At 34.9% G+C, this 27,520-nt stretch overlaps 1 protein-coding gene across 1 annotated transcript in view; it reads left to right on the top strand.

Moving 5' to 3' along the window:
- The window catches only part of LOC306946366 (adhesion G protein-coupled receptor A3-like), a gene marked incomplete at both ends in the record, with an annotated part of 255,599 nt that overhangs the window by 87,262 nt on the left and 140,817 nt on the right, over window positions 1-27,520 (top strand). The window contains 4 exons of the mRNA XM_079535384.1: window positions 6,015-6,086; window positions 9,836-9,907; window positions 18,743-18,814; window positions 19,521-19,684. Of these exons, the coding sequence (XP_079391510.1) occupies window positions 6,015-6,086; window positions 9,836-9,907; window positions 18,743-18,814; window positions 19,521-19,684 (380 nt within the window). The remainder of the gene's footprint in view (window positions 1-6,014; window positions 6,087-9,835; window positions 9,908-18,742; window positions 18,815-19,520; window positions 19,685-27,520) is intronic.

Raw genomic sequence — 27,520 nt, 5'->3', positions numbered from 1 at the left:
TGCTATCTTTATTAAAAAAACCAAACAATTGAAAACCAGTGAACAAAACTAGAGCTCTGGAAATTGGTGTGCTTTAGTTGTTGATAGTGATGCCAGCCCATATCTACACTGTATAGCCAGTAATGCAATCACCAACTGTGAAAATGAACATAAGTTTTAATAGTATCAAGGCCATGAAAGCATCACTGTTTTCACTGCAGAATATATACTAAATGTGATCTTTCAGCATTGGCTATACTCTTTCCCACCACTATGATCACAAGGATGTTATAAAGTGAATCTCTTGAATTTTGATTCTGAGTCTGTATTCCTTTCTTGAGCAAAAGTGCCATTTAGTTTAGTTTGAGAATTCAACATGAGAAAGAAGTGGAAGATGTGAGCTTATATTTTTTCTATTGTTGTTGTTTCATAGTAATATGCAAAATGTGGAAAGTCAGTCATATTTCATTGGTATTTGGCATCTGCTCAACAACTGATTGCTCTTCTCAGAGCTTTTTTGGAAAGTTTGCAGCACCATAATGACAGCTTTCTAAACACAGATGTCCTCTTGGTACAACCTATAATTTTTTATGAAAGATGTATCAATGTCAGAAATTTGAACGAAGTAGTGGAATTAGTGGAACATTCTTGGTAGGAATAAGTATTGAAATATCTACAGTCTATCTACTGGAAGTGGGGGGAAGATCCTGCAGAGTCAGGAGGGAAAGAGTTGGATACAAAATGGCCAAGCTGTCAGGATGCAGTTTAAGATGAATTGATTCTTTTATTAATGGACTGTGTATGCTTCAGCAATTTTCCCACTATGTTTTATACTGTATAAGTGCATGCAGTGAACTTGAGGCATCAAGAGTCCCAAAGACACATTTAGATAATTAGGGGTTTGGTCATGGAAGATGTCTAATAGCTGAGAGGCTGGGAGTAGCTTTTAAACATTCCTGTAAAGACCCATTAGTAGCTTCTTCCTCTTGTTTCATCTACATCTCAGTAAAGCCATCAGGAAGTGAATATTTCAAATGCAGATTTCCCCTTCTTAATTCAGCTGCTTTTGTTGAGGTAAATCCTCTTAAATGTCGTAAGTCAGTAAAAATCAGTCCAAAGATTAATGAGTAAGATGATCAAAACCCAATTACTTTTGATGCCAGTAGTAAAAGACTTGTGATAATATTACTAAAAGAATTCTGCCTCGTTATTTGCATAGAGATACAAGGTATCTACAAGTAAGAAGACAGTACCTAACTATTATTACAATTTTGTAAGTTCAGACTTGTAAGGGAAAAGGAAACTCCACTGTTGCCTTTACTGCAATCATTTGAGATTTGTTTCTAATAATGCAGTGCATTATGTGTTCTTTTTCTATTCATGTTTAGTAAGATCAGGATGCCATGTAGTAAATACCTCTAGCATCTCTAATAAAATGAGTGGGAATGTACTTCAATAAATATTGTTGTATTTTATTTTTTTCTGCAGTTGTTCAGCCAAGATATAAGTGCTGCAGTCATGGCTACAGCTAACATCATGGATTCTCTATCTATCTGTAATTGTAAAAGGCACTTTGGTTTTGATTTATTTTCAGATCATGCCTGTGGATATATAGGCGCACACCACTAATGAAACATCATTCAGATTCGGAATAGAGGCATTTAAAATCAGAATTCTCCATCAGTAATGATGCAAAACCATAAACGTTAGTTATAAAATTCTCTTTTTTAAAGCCTTAACTGGGTCATGCTGTGATGATTCAATATTGTGATACTGGGATGCCCTTTACTTTTGCTTTTGGTTGATGATAAAATCACTGGCATTGAATACACATGTATGCATGCCTGTGTGTGGCCCAGGCTGGGCTGAGCTTGGCATGCCTTGCATTATGACCTTTTGCCAAACCTCGGTAGTGGCTCTTGGGGAAAAAATGTAAACATACAACCAAATTTACCCTAGTTTCCTTATTTAGCTTAGTGAAAGTTGATACTCCTTGCTGTAAGACTTCAATATAAAAAACTCTGCTAATTAGAAAATGGGATACACTAATTTTAATATTTTAATAATGTTAATTTTGTGAAAAATACAAATGGAAAGAAAGAAAGAAAATTCTCCAAATGTGGAATTTATACAGTGAGAGATCATTTAATTTACCTATATTATTCACATTTGGGGCTTACATAATGCCAAGAAAGAAAACACCTATTTTGTTAGGCCAGAAATATATGGAAACATTATGGAATAATACTAATTACTAAGAAAGTACCAGGATTGTGGGTAGTATAATCATCTACAATTTTCTGAGAATATCCTTACTAAAATGACCTAGCTAATTTAAGTGCAATTTCCAAAATAAGGAGACCAGATGTCTTTGTCAACAGTGCAACCGATGGACACTTTTCCTTGAAGTAGTCTGCCTTTTCTAATATGAAACTGGACATTTTTATTCCTGTAGATGATAGTTTAGGATTAGGCTGTTTTTTTCCTATGTGGTTACAAGTTATGGAGAAACAGGAGTGTTGCCATAAGATGGAGCATAAAAGATTTCAGTAAGTGGAGGACCTTTTATCTACTTGGTTGTTTTGACTGTCATTAAAGCTCACCTGGAAATAGTTTACTACTCCTCCTGATTCCTTTGTTTGTTGTGAGGTGCTCATCATCTCATACAGCCTATAGTACTGATTCATCCAGTTACAACTTGTGGAGCATTTAGATGAGCTGGCAGTTAACAGAAAATGTGTATAATTGATGTAAAGCTGAAAATTGTCAGTTATCCCTGCTTTAAAATGTGGATGTTTGCTCTGAACTATGCGTTTAAGTTGGTTTTAGATGGATTCCAGTGTGAAGCATGAGGCGTAAAACAGCGTAGAAATGTATCTTATCAGACTGTTTTATTTTGGTTTGCTTGCTTGTCTTTTAAATTCTAAGAATATAGAAGCTCAGATAATGAGGACAGTGTCCTTTCTTTCTTTGCCACGTGAGCTCATTTCTGCAAACTAAAGAACTCCCTCTGACCTGTTTAGTTACTATTTAACCCAGTAAAAAGCAGAAGGGTCTGCATGTCATTCCTGAGGATATTGTCAGAAGTGCAGCCTGCAGAAATCTAAGTTCTGGTGTTTGGTGTGAATAGCATGAGAGTAGGCCAGATGTTTTGGTATGAATGTTTGAAGGTTCCAAAAAAATGAGGTATTGTATCACCCACACATTGAGTAATGCTAAGCCATCAAAGGAAAATACACTCCTGTCAGTTAATTTTTCACAGAATCACAGAATGGCCAGAGTTGGAAGGAACCTCAAGGATCATGAATCTCCAACGCTCCTGCCACGTGCAGGGCCACCAAGCTCCCCATTTAATACTACATTAGGCTGCCCAGGGCCCCATCCAACCTGGCTTTGAACACCTCTAGGGATGGGTCATCCACAACCTCTCTGGGCAGCCTGTTCCAGCACCTCACCACTCTCATTAATAAAAAACCAATGATATTGAGCTGTCTTTGATGGGACTCTGGAGAAGAGACTGCAGAAGTTTTGTGTGAAGCTTTTTGTTTATAAGCAGGTGTGAAGAAAAAGCTTTTTCCAATTCTTACATAGTGTTTTTTTTTTATAATGAAAAATGTTATCAATTGTATTTCATTTGTGATAAAATCTGCTGCTGCCACTTTCATCCATATCCTGCAGGAGGAGACACCACAAGAGAGAAAAGTGCTTTGCCTGGATTAGGAAGTGGGACAGAGTACCTGCAGGAGGATGGCTGTCATCCCTATTTCTCTCTGTTGTCTGTGGGGTTGTTTTGTGTGTGCTGGCATGTTCTGAAGGAACAGCCTTGAGATTTGTGTTTCTGCCTTTGCTATACTTGGTGATTTTCTGGAAGAAAAGAGCTTACACCTATGTCTAAATCTGTCCTAGTCCTTCATGCCCAAAGTCATCATAGATCTTGCAGCCTTCTCACAAATGCTCAAATCACCATCAAGATCCTTGCCCAAGTATCGCCCCTTTATGACACCTTTCCTTACCTATCTCCAGAACTGCTGCTTTCCCATTCCCCTTCCTTCCCTGCCTCTGGCTCATCCTATTGTTTCCTTAAGACTCTGGAGAATTTTATGGGCTCTCATTCCCTTTGTTGGCAGCTATGGTTGTGTCACCATATGGTACACCAGCGGGGAAAAGGTAACTCTTCTGGGTTTTATGCTTTCTGCTGGCTTAGCACCTAAGGGACTGTCACTGTGGCTCAGGCAACTAGGACTGACATGTGCTATGTAATGCATGTGCTTAAAGTATGTATATGTATTGATATGCACATGTTCTTACATCACTGTTTAGAAGTTACATCAGTGCTTGAAAAGTGTAATAGTGTGTTTTTAATGTTTTCTTATAGTGTCCATTGTGTTTGAGTTGGACTCAGATTAACCTATTTTATTGACTTCATTTTATTTGCATTATGAATGAATAATTATTTATTATTGAAAACAACCAAAGCAAAGGAATTTTGACGTGTCTAAATGAAGCTAAGATAAAAACGGTATGAAACAAAAGCACTGCTTTTTGGAGAGACAAAGCTGAAGTGCTTTCTATTGTGTCTCATAGTGTTATGAATCCTTGTTACCTCAATTTATGTTACATTTGATTGTAAGTATATGTAATGCTATCTGCATTTTAGTAAGATCAAATGACAGTTTATTGTTTCCTCTCAATTTTAAATCCGTACCTTCCTTCCTACTTTTCTTCTGTTTATTTTGTTCAATGATGTCACAAGATGGGGTGCCTGCACATAGTTTTCCTGCTGTGCTTCTATAGCTCTGCATTTCTAATATGTAATACAAGGTTTCTTGTACATAAGTAATCATGATGCAGGTCGAAAGCTGAACTCGACGTTTATGAGTCAGAGACTTTGACTAGGGACATACCACTTGTCAGCATCACTACTAAAGCAAAAAGGGTGTAAAACACAAGTTTTTGGAACTGCATTCAAAAGACCTGAAAAAATTACTGTTAAAATAAAAAAACCCTGATTGTAAAATAATTCAAATTTCAAATTAAAATATGTCTTAGTGTGAGTTAATCATTTGGGATAAAATCTCACCCTATTGAGAGGGCATGTGGAACCATGATTCAACTCAGCATGCGTTTTATTTGCAATAAAATAGAGAGTCATAAATAAGGTGACTCTGACTGCTATCATTTGGCAGAGGTGAAGCAGTGGCTGGTATGTGCTAGAAGTGGCCAATCTGAGAAACAGCACTGATATTATTGCACACCAGTCATTCCCTATGAATTGTAAATTGTCAGAAGATGAACAGTGGCTGTGCAAGAATTTGCAGCACTTGTCACCGAGGCTTACTTATCTAATTGCACTGAAGGCATTTCCTCAGTGTTCACATCATGGAGAGGCCTGAAACAATACAAAACATAGTAAATCTCTGTGCGGACTGAATTGATAGAAGTGTCATGGCCCCAAGCACAAGAGCAGTTGAGATTACTAAGGCCAGTAAGATCTTTATCTGCACAACAACTGATCCTCTGGATGTCACCAACTACAAAATGAAGCAGCTATCTGCCAAACGTGAGAAATTACTTGTATTTCAAGACAGAAGGCTGACCTGTCTGTTTATGTATTGCATGACAGCTGCTTTGCCTACATTACATGTAAATGAGAAATGTATTAAATGTAAAGTGCACAGCACAAGTAATAAGCAAACTAAAAGGCTCTTGTTTTGCTGACTATTTTATTCACTCATTGATTAAAACATTTTTCTTGGGGCAAGAATAGCTGGTAAGCTTGTTTAGAAAATTGCAAGTAAGAGAATAATTAAAACAGGTATTCTTTTAATCTAATATTAACCTTATAATTTAGGAAAATATGGTTTTATAAACTGAAAAAGATGTGATGGTTTTGGTGCTGCATTTTAAAAGAAATTGCGTCTTTTACAGAAGACAAATAAAGGTTAGAATTGCATTACATTCATCATTCCTCTTGTATAGCATTCGTACAATAGGGAAAGTGGTAATTAATTGCTCCTTCTCTTATGTCTTTCTAGAGATCTGAAGAATAATTTGATTAGCACAATTGAGCCAGGGGCTTTCCATGGACTTTCAGAGCTGAAACGCCTGTAAGTATTAATTCCATTTGAATTATTCTGAAAACTGTGTCTGTATCAACATTTCTATCCTTGGGCAACTCACATATGCCACCAAGCAATAGTAGAATGAGGACACTGTCTGGAGAATAAAAAATCACACGCTGTACTTTTTACATTTACCATTCTTTTGTTTTCTTTTCCTTTTTCTTTTTTTTTTTTTTCTTTTTTTTTTCTTTTTTCTTTTTTCTTTTTTCTTTTCCCCCTTTTTTTTTCCATTTAAGTATACATATGCTTTCCAATAAATGTCTTCATAGGTACTTCTGCAAAGTTCAAGACACACCTAATTATTGATGTAGCAGTACATCTCTGCAGACATTCATCGGAAATAAAACCAAGGGTTTTAAACAAGTGTAAGCATTGCAGTGTAAGCATAGCTTTGTGCTGTGCTAAGATTTGTATTTTTTTTTTTATTTTTCCTTATGTACAGTTTACTTACTTTTATCACAGGCCAGGTCTGTAAAATAAGTTCGTATAAAGGAAACTTTTTCATCTTTCAGACAACTTGCCTACAGTTTTCTTATCTCTCGCATTAATTCTGCTGGATGTTTTTTTTTTATTTTTGCCCTTTTAATTTGCAATTTGTCCCATCTGTCATTCCTGTATTCCTCTCACTGCCAATCTTCTCAATCATCTTCATTGACTGGTTTTTAAACTACATTTGTAAAAAGGTAAAAATATCAAAGTTCTACAAGAGGGCCTTTTTCCTTTTATTTAATAAGGGCTACAGATCCTCATTCATTCTTCACAACTTGAAACTTCTTTTTAAAGTGTTCCAAGTGCCAGCATCCAAATGGCCATGTACAGCAAAGCAGCCATCAGGGCCTGAAGTCTGCTAGGCATTGTGCACTTTGTCTCAGGTGAAGACTTATGAGAAAATGGGAATTATTTTAGGAGAATAATAAAATTTAGATGATGAGGAATGCAATGTGAGAAAAAAAAATTTAATGTCTCCTTTTTTTCTCTGAGGTTAAATCTCTGATTGAACTATCTAAATAAAAGTTTCAATCTCTGATTGCACAGCTAGCAGTGTCTTCTGACACCAACCAGTAACTTTCAGTGTGCTTGGTTACAAAGCCAATGATTTAGTACTTACGAAGTCAGAGCATCCTATGCATTTTTAATGCAAACAGAAACATAAGGTTGGCACTTCTGTGTTCACTGCGTTTAGGGATAAAACAATGAAATGATCAAAACAAGCGCTAATTATTGCTTTGGCCACGTACTCTAATAACACAACCCTGACCTCTGGTGGGAAAAACGAGAAGCCTGTTCATGTGCTGGGCTGTGTGCTGGAAAACTTAAACAGGTGAAACTTAGATCAGCTGTCAGAGAGAAGTCCAAGACGATCAAATCATTTGATGTTAGGAAAAATGAGAAGAAATTAGAATATTAAGAATGGTAATGTTAGGATTTCTCAGGATAGAGCTGAAAAAGACCCCTTCTTTCTGGCATGAACATGTAACACTGGGAACAATCAAGAGACAGTGAGTTGATTAATTACCAGCTTGTCAAGTTTGATACAAATAGGTATAATTTCTGGTAAGAAAATCTCTGCAGTCTTCAGCTCTCCAACAATTGGGTAGCAGACAGCTGAGCAGAAGCTATAAATACTATAAACTCCTGTTGAATGCTGAATAGAGTCATTACTTTAAGGCTGCACTTTATATTCATATCTTCTTATTTCACATGTTGAAGTTGGTGTAAAATGGGCAATTGCAGGAGATACAACTATGTCAAGGCAGACAGATAAACAGCAGGCTGTCAACATCAAAATGTTTTTTGCAAATGATTTGCAGAAATCTTCTAATTTGTATTCAAATGAAAAATTGAATTATTTCAAGGGTTTACTTAAAAAGGGACAAAGAAAACGGCTGTAAATTGAAAATTTATGAAGCACTGAAATTATGACGCTTGGTTATTCAACAGGGGAGAGTTTTGCTTTCTCTCACATCAATTTCACAAGTCAACATTATTAAGGTAAATGTCTTACTCCTGAAAAGGAGCATCAGCTTTGTACATTATGAATTGAGTAAAACCTAATATAATATGTATTAGTCTGGAGGAATATGCAGAAAGCTATCTTTTCTTTTTGCGATTAAAAATGGGTTTTATAATACGAGATTTCAGCCACATATATCTTGCCGTGAAAATAATACTGATAAAAGCCTTCAGAAGAGGAAAGATAGCCTTTTGCTTTTTTACTGTCTTTTACTGTCTCATATTTTGAGAAAAACACTTGTTTTGATTAGTTTAGGTGAAATTTACTCCTGCCACTCAAATCATTCTCCACATTTTGATGTGTGTTGTGCTGTATGTGTTCAGACTTTTCAGGCTGAAATAAAGCATTACCCAACTAAGAATTGAGTGGGTTCCTGCTTACTATTTAATTCTTTAAGGGAAAGATACATATGAATAAATGTGTATTTGTCTTGAGGTTGTGTTTTAAGAGTTTGCATGTAGCTTTCACTAGAAAAATTTGGAGAATAACAGTATATTTACAATTTTGGCACTGTGTTGTTCTGCAGACTATTTTCTTCATCTGTTGCCTACTTCATATCCCGGATTAGCATTTAAGAATTATTTTCATTCTAATGCAATATTTCATCATTTCATTGTACAGCAATATATTCTTTGACTGATGGGAGAAGACTTTGTAGTGAATTCCAAAGACATTGCCTTCACATTCTAGCAGATGGGGTTTTTGTCCATGAAAGCAACAACTGGATTTATCAAACTCATTCATCTTTATTCTCTTGTTTTGATTGTTTGTGTTCTCTTGTAGCAAGAGAAAGATATTGTTGCACAATGCAATAAAGAGCTTAGAAGGCCACCACTGATTCTATAACAAAAATATATTCAGATAAAATTTAATGTCTTAGTGGACATTTAATCACTTAAAATACTTAGATTAGTACAGTTATATTAAAAAAAAAAAAGTTGATATGAAGGAAAACGGTAGAAAATCAAATAAAGTTAAACATTATTTCAAAATATTCCCGAGGGCAGAATTCCTGTTGCTATCACAACATGAGTGTTTATACCTTCTTTTGTTTCCTTTTTAAAAGGATTCTGTACATTTTGTTGTACATATTAGTCGTAGAAGCGCCCATTCATCTTTCTGCAGACAGCAGTTACAGAGCATAATGTAGCATTCGTAGTCTGAGGCAGCTGCTGTATTGCTCTTGGAAGAGCTTTCCTAGTGCTTATCAGGACTAAACTTCTTACTGGCTGAAAAATTAACTGCTCCTTGATTTCTGTGACTTCTTCAACAAGAGAGAATGGTACCCATGAGAAGATATGTTAGTGAACAGTAAAAATGTGTCCATCTTGACTAACTATTGCACACAACAAAGTGGAGGATGCATAATGCTTTTCAAAAATAAACAAGCAGGCACTAAGAAATGTGATAAAGAATAAATCTGTTGTTTTGAAGATAAGTTTTGCTTTTTTATTTATATAATTGCATTCTAATGCAATTAATACAAGCTGCAGTGTGGTATGTTTAAGTGTGGAATATTGCTAAATAGCCTTTATATAATGTTGTGAGAGCTGTTTAATTCAGTCATGTTACTGAAGAAAGCTTTATTTCTCTCTTGTATCTGTCTCCTTAAGCATTAAAATTAAAGAGGCTGTTTGTGATTATCTCTGTGTATATATGAATAACATAGAACTAATGTTTTACCGTTGTGTTTTTTTGTTTGTTTGTTTTTTTCTTTCAGAGATCTTTCAAATAACAGAATTGGTTGCCTAACACCAGAAATGTTTGTTGGACTTAGCAGTCTTCATAAATTGTGAGTATAATACTTCTCTTGTTTTAAATAGGAGAAATCTGAACTACTGCATGACTTACTTGACTACAGTTGACAAACTTTCATTATATCAAAATTAATTTCATATAGTCTTCCCATAAAAGTGAAAAAAACCTCTACTGAGCCCTTGACTGTGATGACTTGACACTTTAGAGATGATGATTCTATTTTCAAATGTAATATTTATCAAAACTCCAAATAAATTGTACATACAACATTTGTAAAGATGCTGAATTTCTGTTTGCATGTCATGCAAACAAATAAAGGTCAAATACCCAAATTATGATTCATAAAGTTGTTTTCTAATGCTGGCTAGAAAATTGATACATTGCTCTTTTGATCCACTGGAGATCAGTTAGAATTTTGTAGCTTTTTTTTTTTGTTCTTAAAATGTATTACAGAAAAACTGTACAGCCATAGACAAAATGCATAAAGCATTATTTAAATTTGGAACGTCAGAGTAGTTCCAATTGCTTGAGAAATGTGAAATTTAGGCTGCCCACTGAAGGTGTTGTATTGTTCACACCATTTTTTATGGTACTTTCTGAGTCTTTAGTTTATTGTGTACAGTGACACTGGAGCATGCTCCAGGGAGCAGAGCAATTGACTTGCCTATCCTTATGTCTCAGCATTTGCTGGGTCCATAGATTTTGAGACAGTTAGAAAAGAAGCACTCAGAAACAAAAAAAGATTATAATAGTATACCTGGGTTGTTCAATTTCAGAGAGAATCTGGTGAATCTGGAAAGTATAAAATATGTGATGGCCAAATTTACTAGAGATGCTAAGTTTATCATGGCCTGAGGAGACGAAAGTTGATTTTGAGGAATGACAGAAGCAATGGAGAGGATTCCCTGACAGCACAGTAAAATGGAAATGAAATTTAATGGAAATATATATTAAGTGATGTAGGGAAGAAAAAAAGTTCTGGGCTAACCATTAAAACTTGGGAAAGATGTTTTGAGATGATAGTGGATAATGTCATGAAAACAGCTGCTCGTTGCTCGGTATCACTTTAAAAAAAAATACAAGTATTATTAATGAAAGGGAGAAAAAATCAGAGAACGTATATAGTACTACAGAAAGAAAGTTAAGCAGCTGCATTTTGAAAAATACTGGCAGTCTTTCTCAGTCCACTGAGCTAAGGAAGGTGATCAAATCTCTGAAAGGCTCAAGGCAAGATAGAACCGAGTGGTGAGAGGTGCAGCACTAGGAATGAATAAGTTGCCTGCAACTTTCCTGGCTGGGAAAGGGACAGTTGAGAGGAAGGGAGGTATGATACGAGACTCTAAAATTCTGAATAACATAATAGAGATGAACAGCGACCTATTTTTCATCATCTTTGACAGTACAGAAACTAGAGGATACTGAGTGAAAATACTGAGGCAAACTGGAAAAAAAGCAAACCAAAAGGAAGGTTTGTTGTCATTATTTTTTAACAAAAGACAAAGCTGAGGTACACGTTGCTGCAGGATTCTGTTAAAACTTTACATGAATTCAAGAGGCTATGGATAATATTGTGAAAGAGAAGTCCCTGCTGGATTATTGAATTCACAGAAACCTGGTATTGTTCAGGAAATTCTTGAGTTTCAAATATTTGGAGGTTGAGAGAATAAATGGAGGAAACAATATTTTGTTATACACTTTTCAGTGTATCCTGTTGAGAAAGACCCAGGAGGGCTCTGCATTTTTATCTACATCTGCCTTCATTCCTGAATGGGGAATCAGTCCTGTGTCACAGTATGTTACAAATCTCAAGCTTTATTTTCTTTCTCTCCAAGACAGTTTTGGAGAAACTGACCTTGGAAAAAACAGGAAACTCTTTCTAGAAAGATCTGCCAGGAGATCAAAATGATGCTGGGTAAAAGGCCCCAAACTGGCACATTTAACTCATTGCATTATTGAGAGTAAATGTGCTAGATCTCCTCTGATGTATACAAATGAGAAAAGACAATGGAAGGAGCCTTGATAGCAAGTTGCCCACTCCTCTTTTTACTCATCTCGGGCATGTGGTCAGATTGGGCAAACCCAACCTGCCTCTGGGGGTTGCCATGTTTCCTTTGTTGTGCTCAGTGAATGTGACTATGACTGTAAAGTCAGATTATCACAAAAGGTACGTTTAATTCAGAGTGGTGAAGCCACCTTCTAGACAGTGCGAGCAACCTCACCAGAAACTGTTCAAATTCCTGCAGTCTTGGCAAAAAGTCTAAAAATTTTATTCATAAATTGTTCCAAACCATCTTAACTGCTAAATTTCAGTCTTGTGAATATAAAGAACAGAAATTAATTCACAGTGAGTTTTCAGCATTTGTTCTGTGGCACTGTTTGGCTGTATTTGCCCGTTCCTCTGAAGACCAGGATGGAGAGTGGAAGACTATCTCTGCATTCTTGGCTTGTGTCAGAAAGCAGCATGTATGCATGGCAAAGCCCAGTAGTTACCAAGCTGTACCAACCAAAGCATTACAGTGTCCCTTGGGAAAACAGGCTCCCAAATCCCTGCTCCCTCTGGTAGTCGAACTCTCACCCTGCCACAGTGCTTGCAGATTTTCTTCTGAGCATGCAGATCCAGAGAAAGTCTCATCAGTTCCCCATATGTTATGTTATCACTGTGTGTTCTTGCCTCACGTCTTTTTATGCATCCTAGGAAAATATTTTTTCTTTCCTCACTATGAGGCTAGATTTCATTTCCGAGTGTAAACTCAGCACTTTCTGCATTGTTTTAATCTGTGCCTCCAGTTTATAGCTGAACTTTTAAAGATGCCTTTCTTAATTCAAACTCTCAAGTGAAATTCTTGTTACACTTTTTACTTTGAATAATATTATTTAGTGAAATTACTTGACCTACTATCTTCAAGTACACTCACCTCTTCTTAGAAAATGGTTCTCTTAATGTTGACTAGACTTTGGTGTTGTTATTACCAGATTTATTTTCACGTATTTACTTTTCTGAGCCAAAATAGCTAGAGAAAGCTCTGAGTAGTCAGTCACAAGGCTGTTTCTGCACAACACCAGTAGCATCTCACTCCCCTCTCTTCTGTCCTGCCCATTAGCTTATAATGTAACACCATAAATGTTCTTATCCCCAGGTTCTTCATTACTATATGGATTCTTTATGGATGTTATGTCCATGTGCCAGTGCAAAAAAATATGGCTCTCTTCTGATAGACCTGTTAGTTTGACTTCACTTGCATTTGAAGCAGTTACTGGCTGAGTTCTGAAAAAAAGTAAAACAGAAAAAATGTTGGCAGATTGGGGTTTTCTTTCATCTTTTATAGTATGCTTTTACTGAAGATATATCATGTAAGCATATTAATAAAACCAGTGATTTTCTAGAAAAGGAAAATTGCTGATTAATTTTAGTGTATATCTAGCATTATATCAGAAGGAAAAAATGTAAAATTTATACTAGATTTTTTTCATGTGATGAGATCTAGTATTGAAGGCATCTATCTTCCCTGGTATTTTTAGATTCTAACTAGTTCTGCATCTTACTAGTCATTCTATAGGTGATCTTAGGAAAGATCATTTCTAGAATCTAATGATGCATTTCCCACAAAATGCATATAAACCAGACAACCAACATCACTGAAAAGTCAGAAATAGTAGCAATTAGATATATTTAGGCTACATATAACGTCTGCTATTTCTGACTTATTATTTGTACTAAGAACTGTTTAGTGTAGTAAACCACCTTCTTTTGGTAGATTTTCCAAAGAGTAACTTCATTTTTAGTAAATCTCGCAATCTCTGTACTTTCTGACTTTTTACTAGCATTTTCAGTTTATTATTGGCTCTCTACATCTTTGATCTTTAAAAAAATATATATTTCTCAAGGCTTAGTTATTGGTTCACTTTTTTGTTCTCCATTTTTTAAATTTGGGCTTTAAACCACTTTTCTACAGTTGATTATATTATTGAGATCATCCTGCATGCCAGTTCATATACTTCAATAATTCCTCTCCAGATACTTTATTATTTTTCAATTTTTATCATTTCTGAAGTCTGGAACTCAGAGGCCTAATGGTAGATTAGTCAAAATTTCTTTTTTACCATGAGTAAATCAGTTAGTGTTTACAGTATCAAAATTTATGACTTTATCTTTTATGCAAGCTGTCATCTTTAACAAACCAGAGTCAAGAGCAGCATTACTCTTGTTGAGTTGGTGATTATGTTGTGTCACTACCATCACAGTTGATAGGAGCAAGTCCCCACCATTCACCATGTTACTTGCTCCTGTATCTCAGAAATCTGATTAATGACATAATTATTAATAATCGCTTGAGTTGACAATTTTAATTTGCCTTGAATGTAAGAACTAGTGGTTTTTTGTTTTTTTTTTTTGCTGACTATGGGCTAATTCAACCTGCTTCCTTAGGCCTAACACTTTCTAGCATTTTTTTTTCCCTTGGACTTTTTTACAAAAAATTTCCAAAAACAAATTATTTCAATCTATAAATTACAATAAGCCTCCTTTGTGTTGCTAGCGATACCTCTGAATCATGTTTACTGGTATTTTCAGGAGTGTGTTCTCTGAAAACAGTGTGGAGTGGCATTTACTTAATAGAACATGAATGTAAAGAATTGTACTAAAGAAAAGATGACAAATTCTTAAACAGTAAACTGATTTAATAACCACCAATTATGGGTGAGAATATCAAAGGAGCATTATAGAGATATATATAGAGAAATAATGATTTATGCAATTGTTGATTGCAGAAATTAGAGCTCTCCTGTGTTACTTTAGCAGAGATGAAGTACAGAAAGATCTTTGCAGGCTGTTATCCAAACCAGTAGGGAGAGCCGTGAGTCCACTGGAAAGAGCAAAGGACGTAGATCCTTATGTGAATTATACAGATGAGCTCTCCTGGTCCTGTTTATGAGCACAAATACCAGGTGAAACAAAATAATGCAGTTGTTCTTGGCTTTATAAAATAAAAATGTGGGGGGAAAAAAGTAAAAAATCAGCTAAGCTGACATAACTTTTCATCAAATGATGTGACGAATATATCTAAACTCAGTAGGATAAATGTATGTAAACATACTTCTCTAAAATGAAAGGTGAAATTTGTCTAGCTTTTAGGGATTATGCAAGGACTCTTCAAAGGGTTTGATGATTTCATGTAGACTATACTGAACAGGGCAACCTAAGGGTTTCTTAAATTTATATTAAAAAATAATAATTAGTAATATCATCAAATATTGTTTTGAAAACATAAACACATACGAAATCCAAATAGAACTTATAAGCCTCTTAATCATGCGCGTAGGAAAAAATTTTCTTACTCAGGTCAGGATGTACATTTTTGTCAATTGGAATTGAATTTCAAATTACTAATGAAATCTAAAATTTCGTACGGCTCCCTAAAATCACTGCAGGCAGTGAATTGTGATTATGTTCCTAGAGGGTGATCTAATTTTTACACCTTCTTGGATTTGATGATTTGTACTTGAAAAATGATTTCAAAATGCATTCACATCGTTTGACAGATGTATCTGACAGTGCCTCAGACAGCATAAGAGAAGATTTATTATGTCTTCTAAGATATTAGCTTAACTTTTTTGACTTAATATATCATCCTTCGGCTGTGTTTATGCTGTGCTGGGGTGCACATATTCTAACTAGGACTGACATAATTGAATGCAACAAATCTTCCAGATCTCCTTCAGTCCCTCAGAGGCCGTGTTTCAATGCTTTGTTCCAGAATGATGTATGCAAATATACTTTTGGTAGGTAATGGTGTGGCCATCCATACTAATTCTGTTTATACTTAATTTAAATATCATGAGCTATGGAATACTGGGTTGGTGTACTGGTTGACCAGATATCATCTTAATAGTCCCCAATAAGTTAGTCCTTCAGGTTTGGCATTTTAGCACATTAAAACCTATTTCAGCAAGCAGCTACTGCTGGATCTTCCTTTAAGAAGTTCCAGACAGACCTTCCTCTTTACTTCTAACTGTTTGATTAAAGTACATCTGATTTATTTGTCATCCTGGCTCTGAATCATTATCACCAACTACCTTTATGATAATATTATACCATAAATTCTTGTGTGACTTTGTTGCTGTCATTGAAGAAACTACTCCCTTTGTATGGTGCCAGAGATAAAGTACAAAACCAGAATAACACTGTGAATCACATAGACCTCATACTGAGAAAGTATGCACCAGAGCCTGCCCTCTATTTGTGCTGTAGGTTTTATACCTTCTCTATCAAGTCTTTTTGCACAGAAGAATCTACTGCTTTTTCATTCAGCCTCTGCTTTCTAATACTGCTTATAAGAGTGAAACATACTTCATGTTCATATACTTTGTTTCCACCTGTACTTTGCCTCAAATCAGTCCTTCAAGGTGCATTTGGCTGTTTTATGGTATTTGTTATTTATATTAAAGCTTCTGGCAGAAGTGTTTTATTAATTTCTGTAAAAGCATGGAGTATTTGATATATAAAAAAATAAGTGCACGACTGTACATAAAACTAAAATAGTTTACCTCTGATATAACAGAGAGCACATGTTTCTATTAATGCAGTAAGTTAATGGCATAGCAAGTGCTATCAGCTTTGGAGTGCATTAATTTGTTATGTTTGAAATGTTTGGAAACTAGGTGATGGGGATGTTTTAAGAACAAATTTCCTTTTAAGTCAAGCTAGAGTGGGTTTTTAAGATATCTAAAATGGTGGAATTTCACAATGCCGTGGTTATAGAAATATTTTAATACAGAATATAAATGTCATGTGAGCCAACAGAACCAGGCATCTGCAGCACGCTGCAGACATCTAGCTCAGAAGTGCTCAGTTATTGAGTGATTTAATAATGCTCTAGACTGCTTTGTTAGCAAAGAGGCTATTCCCAGTGTTGGGGAGATCCAGTCTTATATATTGTGCTTGTTGGATTTAGAAATTTATTTGTGATTTATACAGCACTGTAAACATGATACTAGTTTGCTAATTAGCAGTAATAATGTGGAAATTTTGAGCCAGGTCATTGGCTGAATATGAAAGAATATGAAAACGGACTTACTGGCTCTGTGCTGACTTCTGAACTGTCAGGAACTCTATTATTCCACTACTTGCCAAAAGCACTGAAGAAAACATGTATATCTCGCAATGAAAAGTTTCAAAAAAATCTGTGAAAAGAACACATTAGGAATTTTTAGTTTGACAAAAAGCAATTCTGGTGAGATATCTCAGTGGGCTTGGTAGGACCTATGGAAAGTGCATAGATTTATCAGATGTAGGATGGGCATCTTCAGCAGGTGAATAGCCACATTCTGTTTGCGAATATTGCTACATCAGCCATGGAAATGATTTAGTTTTTCCTTGATTTCTCAAATACTGACCAGAAATGAAGCCTTCCTTAGGTCCAAACAGAATTACCAAACTTCAGTGCTGATGTTCTGTTTATTTTACTGCTTGAAGTCTGTCCAGCTATTTAAGAGAAAACTGGGATTTGCATTAGATTGGAAATGCTGCCATACTGCAGTAGGGTAAAGAGGAGGAAGCTGTGCTGTGTTTCAGCTGGCATCCATACATGGCTAGGCAGGTTGCTTTTGCTGTCTTTCAGTTCAGCCTGATTGTCCTGTCAGTTAACAGGGCACTATTGTATCTGCTTTCTCACTGGTGAGGCTACTTCTGGTCTACTTTGTAAATGTCAGGGTTATCACTTTCTCTTTCAGTCCTTTTAAGGTCCCAGTTCATTGAACTTTTTCAGCATATGCTTAGCCAGTGCTTATGTCCAATAAGCATGAGTAGGCCCATTTAATTTTAAGTAAAGAGGCTATCTTATATATACCTACACTTCAAGGCAAATTAGAAAGCCCTTCCATTTCCAAGAGCTTAGTGCTTCGATTGTATTAAGGGTGCACTGTTAAAAAAAATACTTGCAATGACCTCAATTATATCAACATATCTTACTGTCACTCAGTATAATGAGAAATAATTTCACTTAACTTTGCTGAGCCAGTTATTTTTCTCTATTAGTAGAGTTTTGCTTAAAGCTACCATGAAATTTTGAATTGTTCAAAGCCTTTTTTTTCATTGTTGAAAAATTACTTTTGTTCCAAGAATTACCAAGAATACAAAAATAAGATGAATTGTTTCCAGAAGGCTCTACAACTTATTTTATTTTACAAGTACTTAAAAAGACAGCATTATTTGATATTAAGCATTTACTTCTTGTACTTTTAAGATGCTGATTCAACAGTAATATTGAATGAGGAAATATTAAATTGCATCTGTATGCAAGTATTCAGCTTAATCCATTCAGACATCAAGACCAAAAATATAGTAAAACAGTAGTTAAAATGGAAATGGCCTTAAGAATGTGATGATAGGGAATATCCATTTATTTAAAGTCTTTTGTAATAAAAATGTTTACTTTGAAAACTCACTGCTATTTAAATAAAATGCTAGGATTCATCTACACGTTATTAAACTGATACTTTTATTTGTTTACCTTGAAATAGCGTTCTACATAAACAGTAAATTAAAACATAGGTCTTGGTGAAAAATCACTGAGTGAATATTTACACTGAAATTCTAGAGTATATCACTTCTGTTAAATATATACAGAAACTCCTGTTTCTTAAATGGAATGAATTGTATGTGTACCTGCTGTGACAATAAAATAAGTAAAAGTGCATGGTTTGATTTGAATATTGTTGTCATTTACGAAAAGGCAATATACAAATTTAAATGTCTTTGTTGTGGTCAGGAAATTACATTTTTTTTTAATTAGCACTTGGAAAAAAATTACTCTTAACAATTTTGTTTTCATGTATTTGCTATATCCATAATTTACTTTTTTTTTTTTTCTAGGAATTTGTCAGGGAATATTTTTTCAAGTCTCATGAATGGACTCTTTTCTGAGTTGCTAGCTCTGAAAGCACTGTAAGTATGATTCCTTCCCTTCTTAAAGAGCCAAGAAAAACATTGCAAGGAACACAGTGTAGTTGAATTCAAACAGAATTATTTCTATCAATGCTTTAGAAACATAAAATATACAGTATTTTCTTACCAATGTCTGTGTCTGCGCTGAGAATTTGGCGCGGTTCCTGACAAACCCACACTGGCAATCCTGAATGGCATCCGTATTTATTCTTTTCTACTTTATGATTTTACGCCTTTCCATATTTGTATGCATTACATTGTGTGATAACTGAATAAAAAAACAAAAGCACTCATATTAAAAACTTTGTCTGGAACTATAATGACAGTTCTGAGCTATTTATATTAAATGCACCTCTCTGAGACTTAAAAGTATACATTGGATGTTTCCATGATTAATTTTCTACTTGAAGGTGTTTTAGTAATGAAATGTATTTTGCAGTGTGGCTTTTTATAGTACCACCTATTCACATATAAGTCAGTAGTCAGAAATACTGTTCCCAAATAAAAAAAAAATTGGCATAATGTTTTGAAAGACATTAGGATTGGGACAGTGTGCATTATTTGTCTCAGGTTATCTGTGTAATTACTTACACATCTATACAGGATTATCTTTAGAATGTGATAATCTGTATTTGAAAGACTTTGAAGAAAGTTTGTGTATGAAAATTGTGTGCACACTAACTGTGCTGTTCCTTCGTTCTTCTAGGCATTTCAACACTGATTCACTCATCTGTGACTGTAATCTGAAATGGGTCTTACAATGGGCTAGAAATGCTTCAGTCCGAATTGCGGAGGAAACTGTTTGTGCTTACCCCAGTGCTTTACAAGGACTGTCTTTTCGTAACCTGAAGGAAAACCAATTGATATGTGGTGAGTTGCACTGGTGTTTAACATCACCAACTGGAGTGGATTTGAGAGAAAAATGTTTAAAAAAAGTAGTAGTATCGCCAAAAAAATATTAATAGCTCTGGGTTTCTTATAGCAGCAAGAAATTTAGGTATAATGCACAGAAAACACAAGTAAGATTAAAATAGAGTGGGAAAAACACAATTTGCTTATTTCATCTAAAATTGTATGTATATTGAGAGAGCACCGTTGTCCTGTCTATATATTAGGTAACGTATATTCATGACATGAAACATTAATACGTGATGGTAACCATACATTATATATTGCATGAAACTGAAGTTTCCTCGAGGAATTTAGAGGATGTTGCCTTTAAGTTGTATCTCTGACACAAATATCAGACTTTGTTCTTTTAGTTTTCATTTTGTAAATCTGTTCTATACACTTCAGCACCGCTGCCTATGAATAGGATTTTTAGAGTTGAATGTTAGGCAAATTCTTTAAATTTAGATCTGTAAGTGAATTGCTTTCTGAGATTTTCCACTGTAGGAAACATAAAGGATATGGGATAAGGAAGAGAACAAAAAATACAAACAAGTAAAGAAAATTCATCTCTGGCTGAACATTATATAGCATAGGACAGAGAAACATCATGAATTTAAAAGTTACACTGCGTAGAAAATATCCCTGTCTGTGACTGTGCTGGTGGGTTCCACAGTCAGAAATATTATTTGACGCATACTTCATTAATCACAGAATCTTTGGATCTTTGACTTTCTTGAATGACAGAAAGTTGGTGGGGTGATGACTTTGCTAATACCTTGTGGAAATGAAAGAAAAGCCACACTTTTATTCCCATAATCACCAAAGGAATGATATGTGTTACTAACACTTTCCTAGCAGAATGGAGATCAAGGTCAATTGGAGTCCTAACAAAAAATGTGGTTTTAACAATGGCCAATAGAAATGTTTACAAGTTGTGAGAGATGTAAAAAGCTGTGAACCATAGGTCATTCAGTGGCTGAATTGTTAAGGAAGCACAGATATTCAGCTAGAAAGAAATAAGGAATGTGCTCTTGTGAATGAAAGGGTGAGAAGTTTCCAGTAGCCTGCATTAGTGATCATTTGAAAGTCTGCAATTCCTTCCAAATATCAAGCTACCACTTTACAGAGACCCAGCATGGGCATCTTCATAGAGATCCATTTCCCAGCAGGAAAAGTGCTGCTCCTGAAAACACTGGAACGATCAGAAGAACTCATTAAGGGCTGCTAATTGGTATTTCCAGGTTGCCAATGAATATGAGCCTGCAAATTTTACAGATGAAATGAAACAGCAGTTTCTCAGAATGTCATACTTCAATCTAATAGGACTCCCTAGCACACCTCTGATACAGAATTTATAAAACTCATCTAGCTCTTACCACTATTTATTATGTCCAGAACACTTGACAGGATTTGTAATGACTGCCAATAACTTGACACCACTTTTAATATTCTCAGAGAGCTTGCTGTTGATTGTATGTGCTGAGTGTTCCACCAGCTCTGTAGTGCCTGCCAGGTGCTTCATGGTGCTCATAATGTCTGTTGAGCAGCTCATGGTGCCCACAACAGTAAGCAATTTCATAGTCAGTAGATTAATTTGAACTTAGGTGTAATAGAAACCTCTCTGGGACTAAAATAATAACAATTATTGGGAATGTTTACTGAGTAATATGTGTTGAAATATGCATACAGATGATCAGATGAAGCATATCTTAAAGAAAACATTAAGAAGTGGTTTACAGATTGAAAAGTGCCCATGAACATCTTCCACACTGCCAAAAGTTTGTACTTAGATTTACTGATCTTCCTTCTGTATGCTAGAAGAGCTCATGAGGTATCATTGTCACAAGATGAGAAAAAAAAAATTGAAGGGGAAAAAAATTAGTAGGAAAAAGGCAAAAATCTTCATAGGGTAGAATGAAGCAAAAAGTCAAAATATGTGACAGGGAATGAAGGAGCAACTAGACAGTAAGAATTTCTGAATAGCTACAGGGGATAGTTTGCCATGAGCTTTTTACATCTGTTTTGCATTTTTATAAGAGATGAAATCATCTTTCAAATTTCTTCTTGGCAAATCCTTCTCATACATCTGATTACTGAAGTTAGCCAAAGAAGACACCCATTCAGCAGTTAGATAAGTACTTTTGGGATTTTTATAAAAGTTAATCTAAGTAATGGCACAGTTCGGAATTCACAAGAATCTACTTCCACATTTTGTTAACAGCATGTAAGAACTACTTAAATCTTCTTTAACAAAAATTTCAAGCTCTCAGAAATGTGCCATAAAGCAATTTTTGACAGGTTTGGAAATAAAGCTGAAAAGTTGTTTGATGATAAAAGATAGTTTTTTAGTTTTGTACTTAAACATGAGGGACTGCAGTGAGTTCATAACAGTATGGATAGAATGTAGTTCTAAAAAATGATGATGAATTTGGCTTCATGTAACTCCTTCTTACTGTTTCTCCATAATTTCAAATAAAACTTACTGAGTTTACTGGAGGAAAATTACATTTTCATGAATATCCGAATGCAGTGCTCTAAATTCCACCTGAGATCTGAGAGTATTCTGTGATTTTTTCTCTTGTGCTCACCATCATCAGAGTTTGATTCTATAGGCCATGTTTTTCATTCAGTGAAGACTTGTATGAGTTTGTCTTAATGGGATTACAAAAGATAGCTCTTAAAGGGAGCTTAACTACACAGATGAGTGAAATACTAGACTTTATTTTCTGTCTCAGAGTTACATTGATACTATTGAGCTAACAGTTTCAAGTAGTAAAAGTTCGTTTGTTCTGAAAATTACAACTGTCAATGTAATTCAGAACATTGATGTTTGGAAACGTGCTGACTTCCTGTCTCTGTATGTTAGATTTTGTTTAAAGTTTAGAAAATAGTTGACAAAATACCAGTTCTGGAACAGATAACTGCTTCTCGCATAGGTCTTCTACAAATTAATGTACTGCTTTTATACTTGTAGATTTTTTCTACAATTGGGGTCATTCTCTGATCATTTTTAACTAAAAATGTGCTTAAAAAGTAATATATATATTTAAGAAATATATTGAAAGCATTTTGACACAATATCATATTGTTTTGCAATTTCTGTGCATCAAGTGAAAAATAAAATGCACGTATTCAGTTATTCTCTTAGTATCAGTAGCTTTTCAGGTTTATCCTAATATTTGTCCTCATATTGCTGTCTTGACTATTTACAAAGCAGATAAGTTAAAAGAACTAGATCATAAATTTATAGAATGGTTAGGGTTGAGAAGAACCTTAAAGATAATCTAGTTGCAACAACCCTACATTGAACAGGAACATCTCTCACTAGAGCAGAATGCCCAAAGGGGTCCATCTGACTGGGCCCTGAACACTTCAGAGATGGGGCAGCCCTTAATCAGTTCTTCTGATTGTTCCAGTGCCTTACCACCCTTACAGTAAAGAATTTCTACCTAATATCTAACACGAATCTCTCCTCTTTTAGTTTAAAACTGTTACCTATTTCTACATTCTCTGATCAAGTTTCTTCCCATCATTCCTGTAGGCTGCCTCTTGATACTGGAGGCAATTATCTCCCTTGATCTGCTGAGTGTTCCTTCGATGCAGCCAGGATATTACTGACTAAATGCAGTATTTTTTTAGTGCTCAGGAAGTTTAAGCATAGAGTTGTCTAGATTTTTTTTTTAAAGTCATGTTGCTCTACTTGACTAGGTGGTTTGATACATATGCATCCACATCACTACATCACAGCATTTTCAGGCAAACAAATTTTACTGATTTGCTTCAGCAATAGACTGTAGGACAAAACTCAAAAGAAGATCTAAGGTACAGGATGATTTATTAGCCTATACTGCATGCATCACTGAAAAAGGAAACAAATATAATCTCAAATGTTACATATGTTCATTTTGAGATATACTCTCAGGGGAAAGTATGAGTAAGGGCTAACATTGCAACTGAGTCATTTCCCTTTCTTTTATTAACATGGATGAGACAGCATCTGTCTTAATTCTCATCTACCTTCCCAGGAGCAGGTTGGAATCCCTGGGTTCAGGAGCCTTTTTTTCAGACACCAAGGGTGTCCAGAAACTGTTTTTGAATTCTGATAGTTCTCAGACTGCTCCATGTTCATGAAATTCAAATGTAGAGTATTTCACTCAACTTAGAGGGATTGCTACAGTATGCTGCTTTGAAAGTATGCATTATGAATATTATGCATATGTGTATTCTACCTATTGTAGAGTGTCCTTTAGTTGCAGTGAATAGAATTGTAACTGTATACACTAAACTTAAATCTTTGATACTCAAGTAGGACTTTCACTATGGTTAACAGGGAATGAATACTCCAAATTCAGAATAGTTTTATCTATTTGAGATCTTTATGATTCAGATTCTAGCGTGCCTGAGGGCTCTGTCTACTGAGAAAAGGGTTAACAAAGAAAAAGATAAAAATCCATAGTACTGAGAATTGCAGTGAGACAAAGTGAAAGATAGCTGCAAGTTTTGAGTTTCCAGGAGTTTGAATTACTACTTGGTCTCTAAATTCTGTAAAGTACCTTAGCTTAAAATGTTATCTCAGTTATTGTTAGTCATAAAATATGATTGAAGTGTCCTTTTTTTTTTTGCATAGCAGACACCCTGATTATGAGGGATACTTCTAAGGTAGGGATACAATTCAAAGGCATACAATCATTTTACTTGTGTTCTGCTTCTCAATTCAAGAAGTGTTTTTTGGGAAAGATAAATAAGATGTTGAGTATATTGAGTGGAGAGAGAATGCAGTTGTTAGAGCACTGTTTATACTTAAACAGTACCTTGTGTTTTGTAGCTTTCCTCACTTCACTGAGAATTCATCCTCTGAAGAAGCAGAGTCAGGTTAAAATATAAGTACTTTCTGCTTGGATGCCCTGTACCCGTTCTTGAAACTTGCAGAAAGTGGAGGAAAAAAAGTGCACATTTATATTCTTTAAATACTCTTCTAACACTTGCTCTTAGAAATTTCTTGACCATTTTAACACTTCTTACAATGAAATTTCTGACATCTAGCCTGTATTTCTCACACTTGAATATCACCAGAACATTAAGGCATATTTCTCTTGGGCCATATATAGTTCTCTAGTATATTTTCATAAATGTCTTTTTTTTTTTTTTTTTTTTTTTTTAAGTTTTGCGTAAAATACCACAAGAAGTCAGAAGATTCAAGACCTTTAAGATCAATTACAGCAATGTCATTGAGGGAAAAATTAAAAAAGGAACATTTTCCTTTAGATGCATACTGTATAAGGCACTTTTTTCCCCTTTAAAATACAGTGTGGCTTTAACTGCTTTCTCAACAGTGGTGAGAAACAGTTGAATACCAATGTTTCATAGCCCTGTGAATGTTGAAATGTGCTTAAAATTTTACCTGATGTACTTGCACATCATTTTCCCTTTATCCTTAACAAAGCCTGCTTCCTCCATGTAATGGGAAGAATTTTGAAAGAGACATGTGCCTTTAAAATGTCAAAAATAGAAATTGGGAAATTTTATTTTTGGATGAGTGGTTTTTCAGTATTTGATTTTAAGCTTGAAATTAAGAGAATGCATTTAAGCCTCATTCTGCATCAGCTTTTAGGAACAGCCAAATATTTTGTGCCAGGGATGCTGAGGGAAAAATGAGATTTGAAATTACTTTTTCAGATGGTGGCAAAAATATATTATCTATATTGCTGCAGGAGTCTTAACATAATCATATGTATCTGTATGTAGACTGTTTTTGGAAGTTTTCTTTCCCACATGGATTATACTCAAAACCAAATACTGGCTGAGTGTTAGTAAGGTATGTTTCTTCATTTGTTCCTCTCAATGTACACAAAACATCTTTTTGGCATCATTTTTTATTTACTTAAACTTAGGGATAGGCTTGAGATTATTGTTTCAGCCATTTCTTTCTTCATTTACATGCCATTCTTACTACATTAACACAATGTAAATATTGAAATGTGGATTTTATTCAGTATATAGTAACTGACTAAACTCAAACTCTCAAGTACAAAGAAGGATGGATTAATTATTGAGATTTAGAACCCAATCCTGCAGTTTCTTGACAGCCTACAGCCTGCTGCGCTCATGCAAAGCATCATTCTCTTCAAGAGTATGCAGGATCAAGACCTTACTCCAATTCTGCAGGGAGTGCCTAATCATATGAACAAGTTTAATGATATTTGAATAGGAATATGCGCATTATTAACCTTTCCCAGGATTAGGTTTTGCAAGATAAAGATAATGCTACAATTATAGTTAAATCCTCTTACAATTCTATTTTGCAGTGTTGGGATTTTCTTTAATAAGAAAATATGGGTAGTAATAATCTGTCTATAAATCAAATACCTTTATCATAAATTTTGAACCTTTCAAAGACTGATGTGGTAGATTAATGTTCTGTCTGAGGTAAGTGAACCATTTTATGTATCAAAATTTTCAATGGGTAACCATTAGATAGCATGAAACCAATAAACTCTAACCTTTTGGCTCCAAACTGTAGATTTCTCATCTAAATGGATCATTCTCAAACTGGGGGGAAAAAAATAGAGTACTTTAAATTTAATATCAGGCATTATTACCTAATTTGGTGATAATTTAAAACACTGCAAAGATGGGTGTACAAGATGAATAATATTAAAAAAAAAAAAAAAGAAATATAAAAGAAGCATTACAACAGTAATTAACAAATTTAAAGGATGAGATTTTACTACTACATGATTTTTTTGCATCTCTACTCACACATGAAAATATAGTTCAGTAGAATGCTTTACCACAGAAATCCTGCTGATATAGATGCTGGAAATATATATAATTTGTTTCTTTCCCTAACTTACTCTTAAATTATATCAGTGTTTATTCATGTATAGTTGTATCTGATTTTCTACATTTTCTTTGCTGGCCTGTTCCAAAAAGCAAGCAAAATACTGAATGGAAAATGTAACTAAAAGGTACTGAGGAGAATATTAGTGAAATAAACCTTTTTCAGTCTTCTAAACTCAAACTCCCAGAGACTTGACTGGCCATCTCCAAAGCATAGCTGCTCTTGAACAAACTAATGGTAAGACAACTGGCCTTGGAGTACAATACATGTTACTGAATCGTAATAATGTAACATATAGGGTTTAATTCTACCGTAGTAATTTCTAGATAAAAAGATACAAATCTCTGTCAAATGTGTTAACATTGTCCATTTAACAGCACTGATTACAGTTTGTTATAATTAATCTTATTTCTTTTATATTTTTTAATGGAAAAATTCCATATAAAGCAACCATCCTTACATTCTCTGTTATAATTAAGAATGTATTCTAGTGATATTTCACGTTTTTATAGCACTTTCCATATATGCCACTTTTCTAAAATGTATAAAGATGCCATAGAGAGCTGTGATTACTGGCACTGTCATTTGTGCTGATAGGAGTTTGGAAATGGAAACCTTCATACAATGACTGTGGCAAGTTCTTACTTCAGCACAACTGTTGCTTGCTCTGCATCTTGAGATTTTTACCTATCATTGTCCAGCAGTCTCAAAAGATAGAGGGGTACTCATGCTGACTGATGGACTGTGTACAATTAGGGACAATCACTGCTGCTTTGAGACTTTTCTGCTGCTTCCTTGGTGTAAGTAATGATAAGAAAATAGAGAGAAAGTGGTGAGTGGTGCTTAAGGTTTGAAAAGATGAGTGCTACCACTGCAATTTCCGGACAGATAAAGGTAATCAATGTATTTTGTAGAGCTAAGTGCGTTATCTCTGCCCCTACTCAGCCATTTTTACAAACTGCAAGGTGCAGTGA

Source organism: Tetrao urogallus, assembly GCF_951394365.1.
Source record: "Tetrao urogallus genome assembly, chromosome: 5".
Lineage (NCBI taxonomy): Eukaryota > Metazoa > Chordata > Aves > Galliformes > Phasianidae > Tetrao > Tetrao urogallus.
The sequence above is the reverse complement of the archived record's forward strand: the minus strand, read 5'-3'. Positions and strand labels throughout refer to the sequence as shown.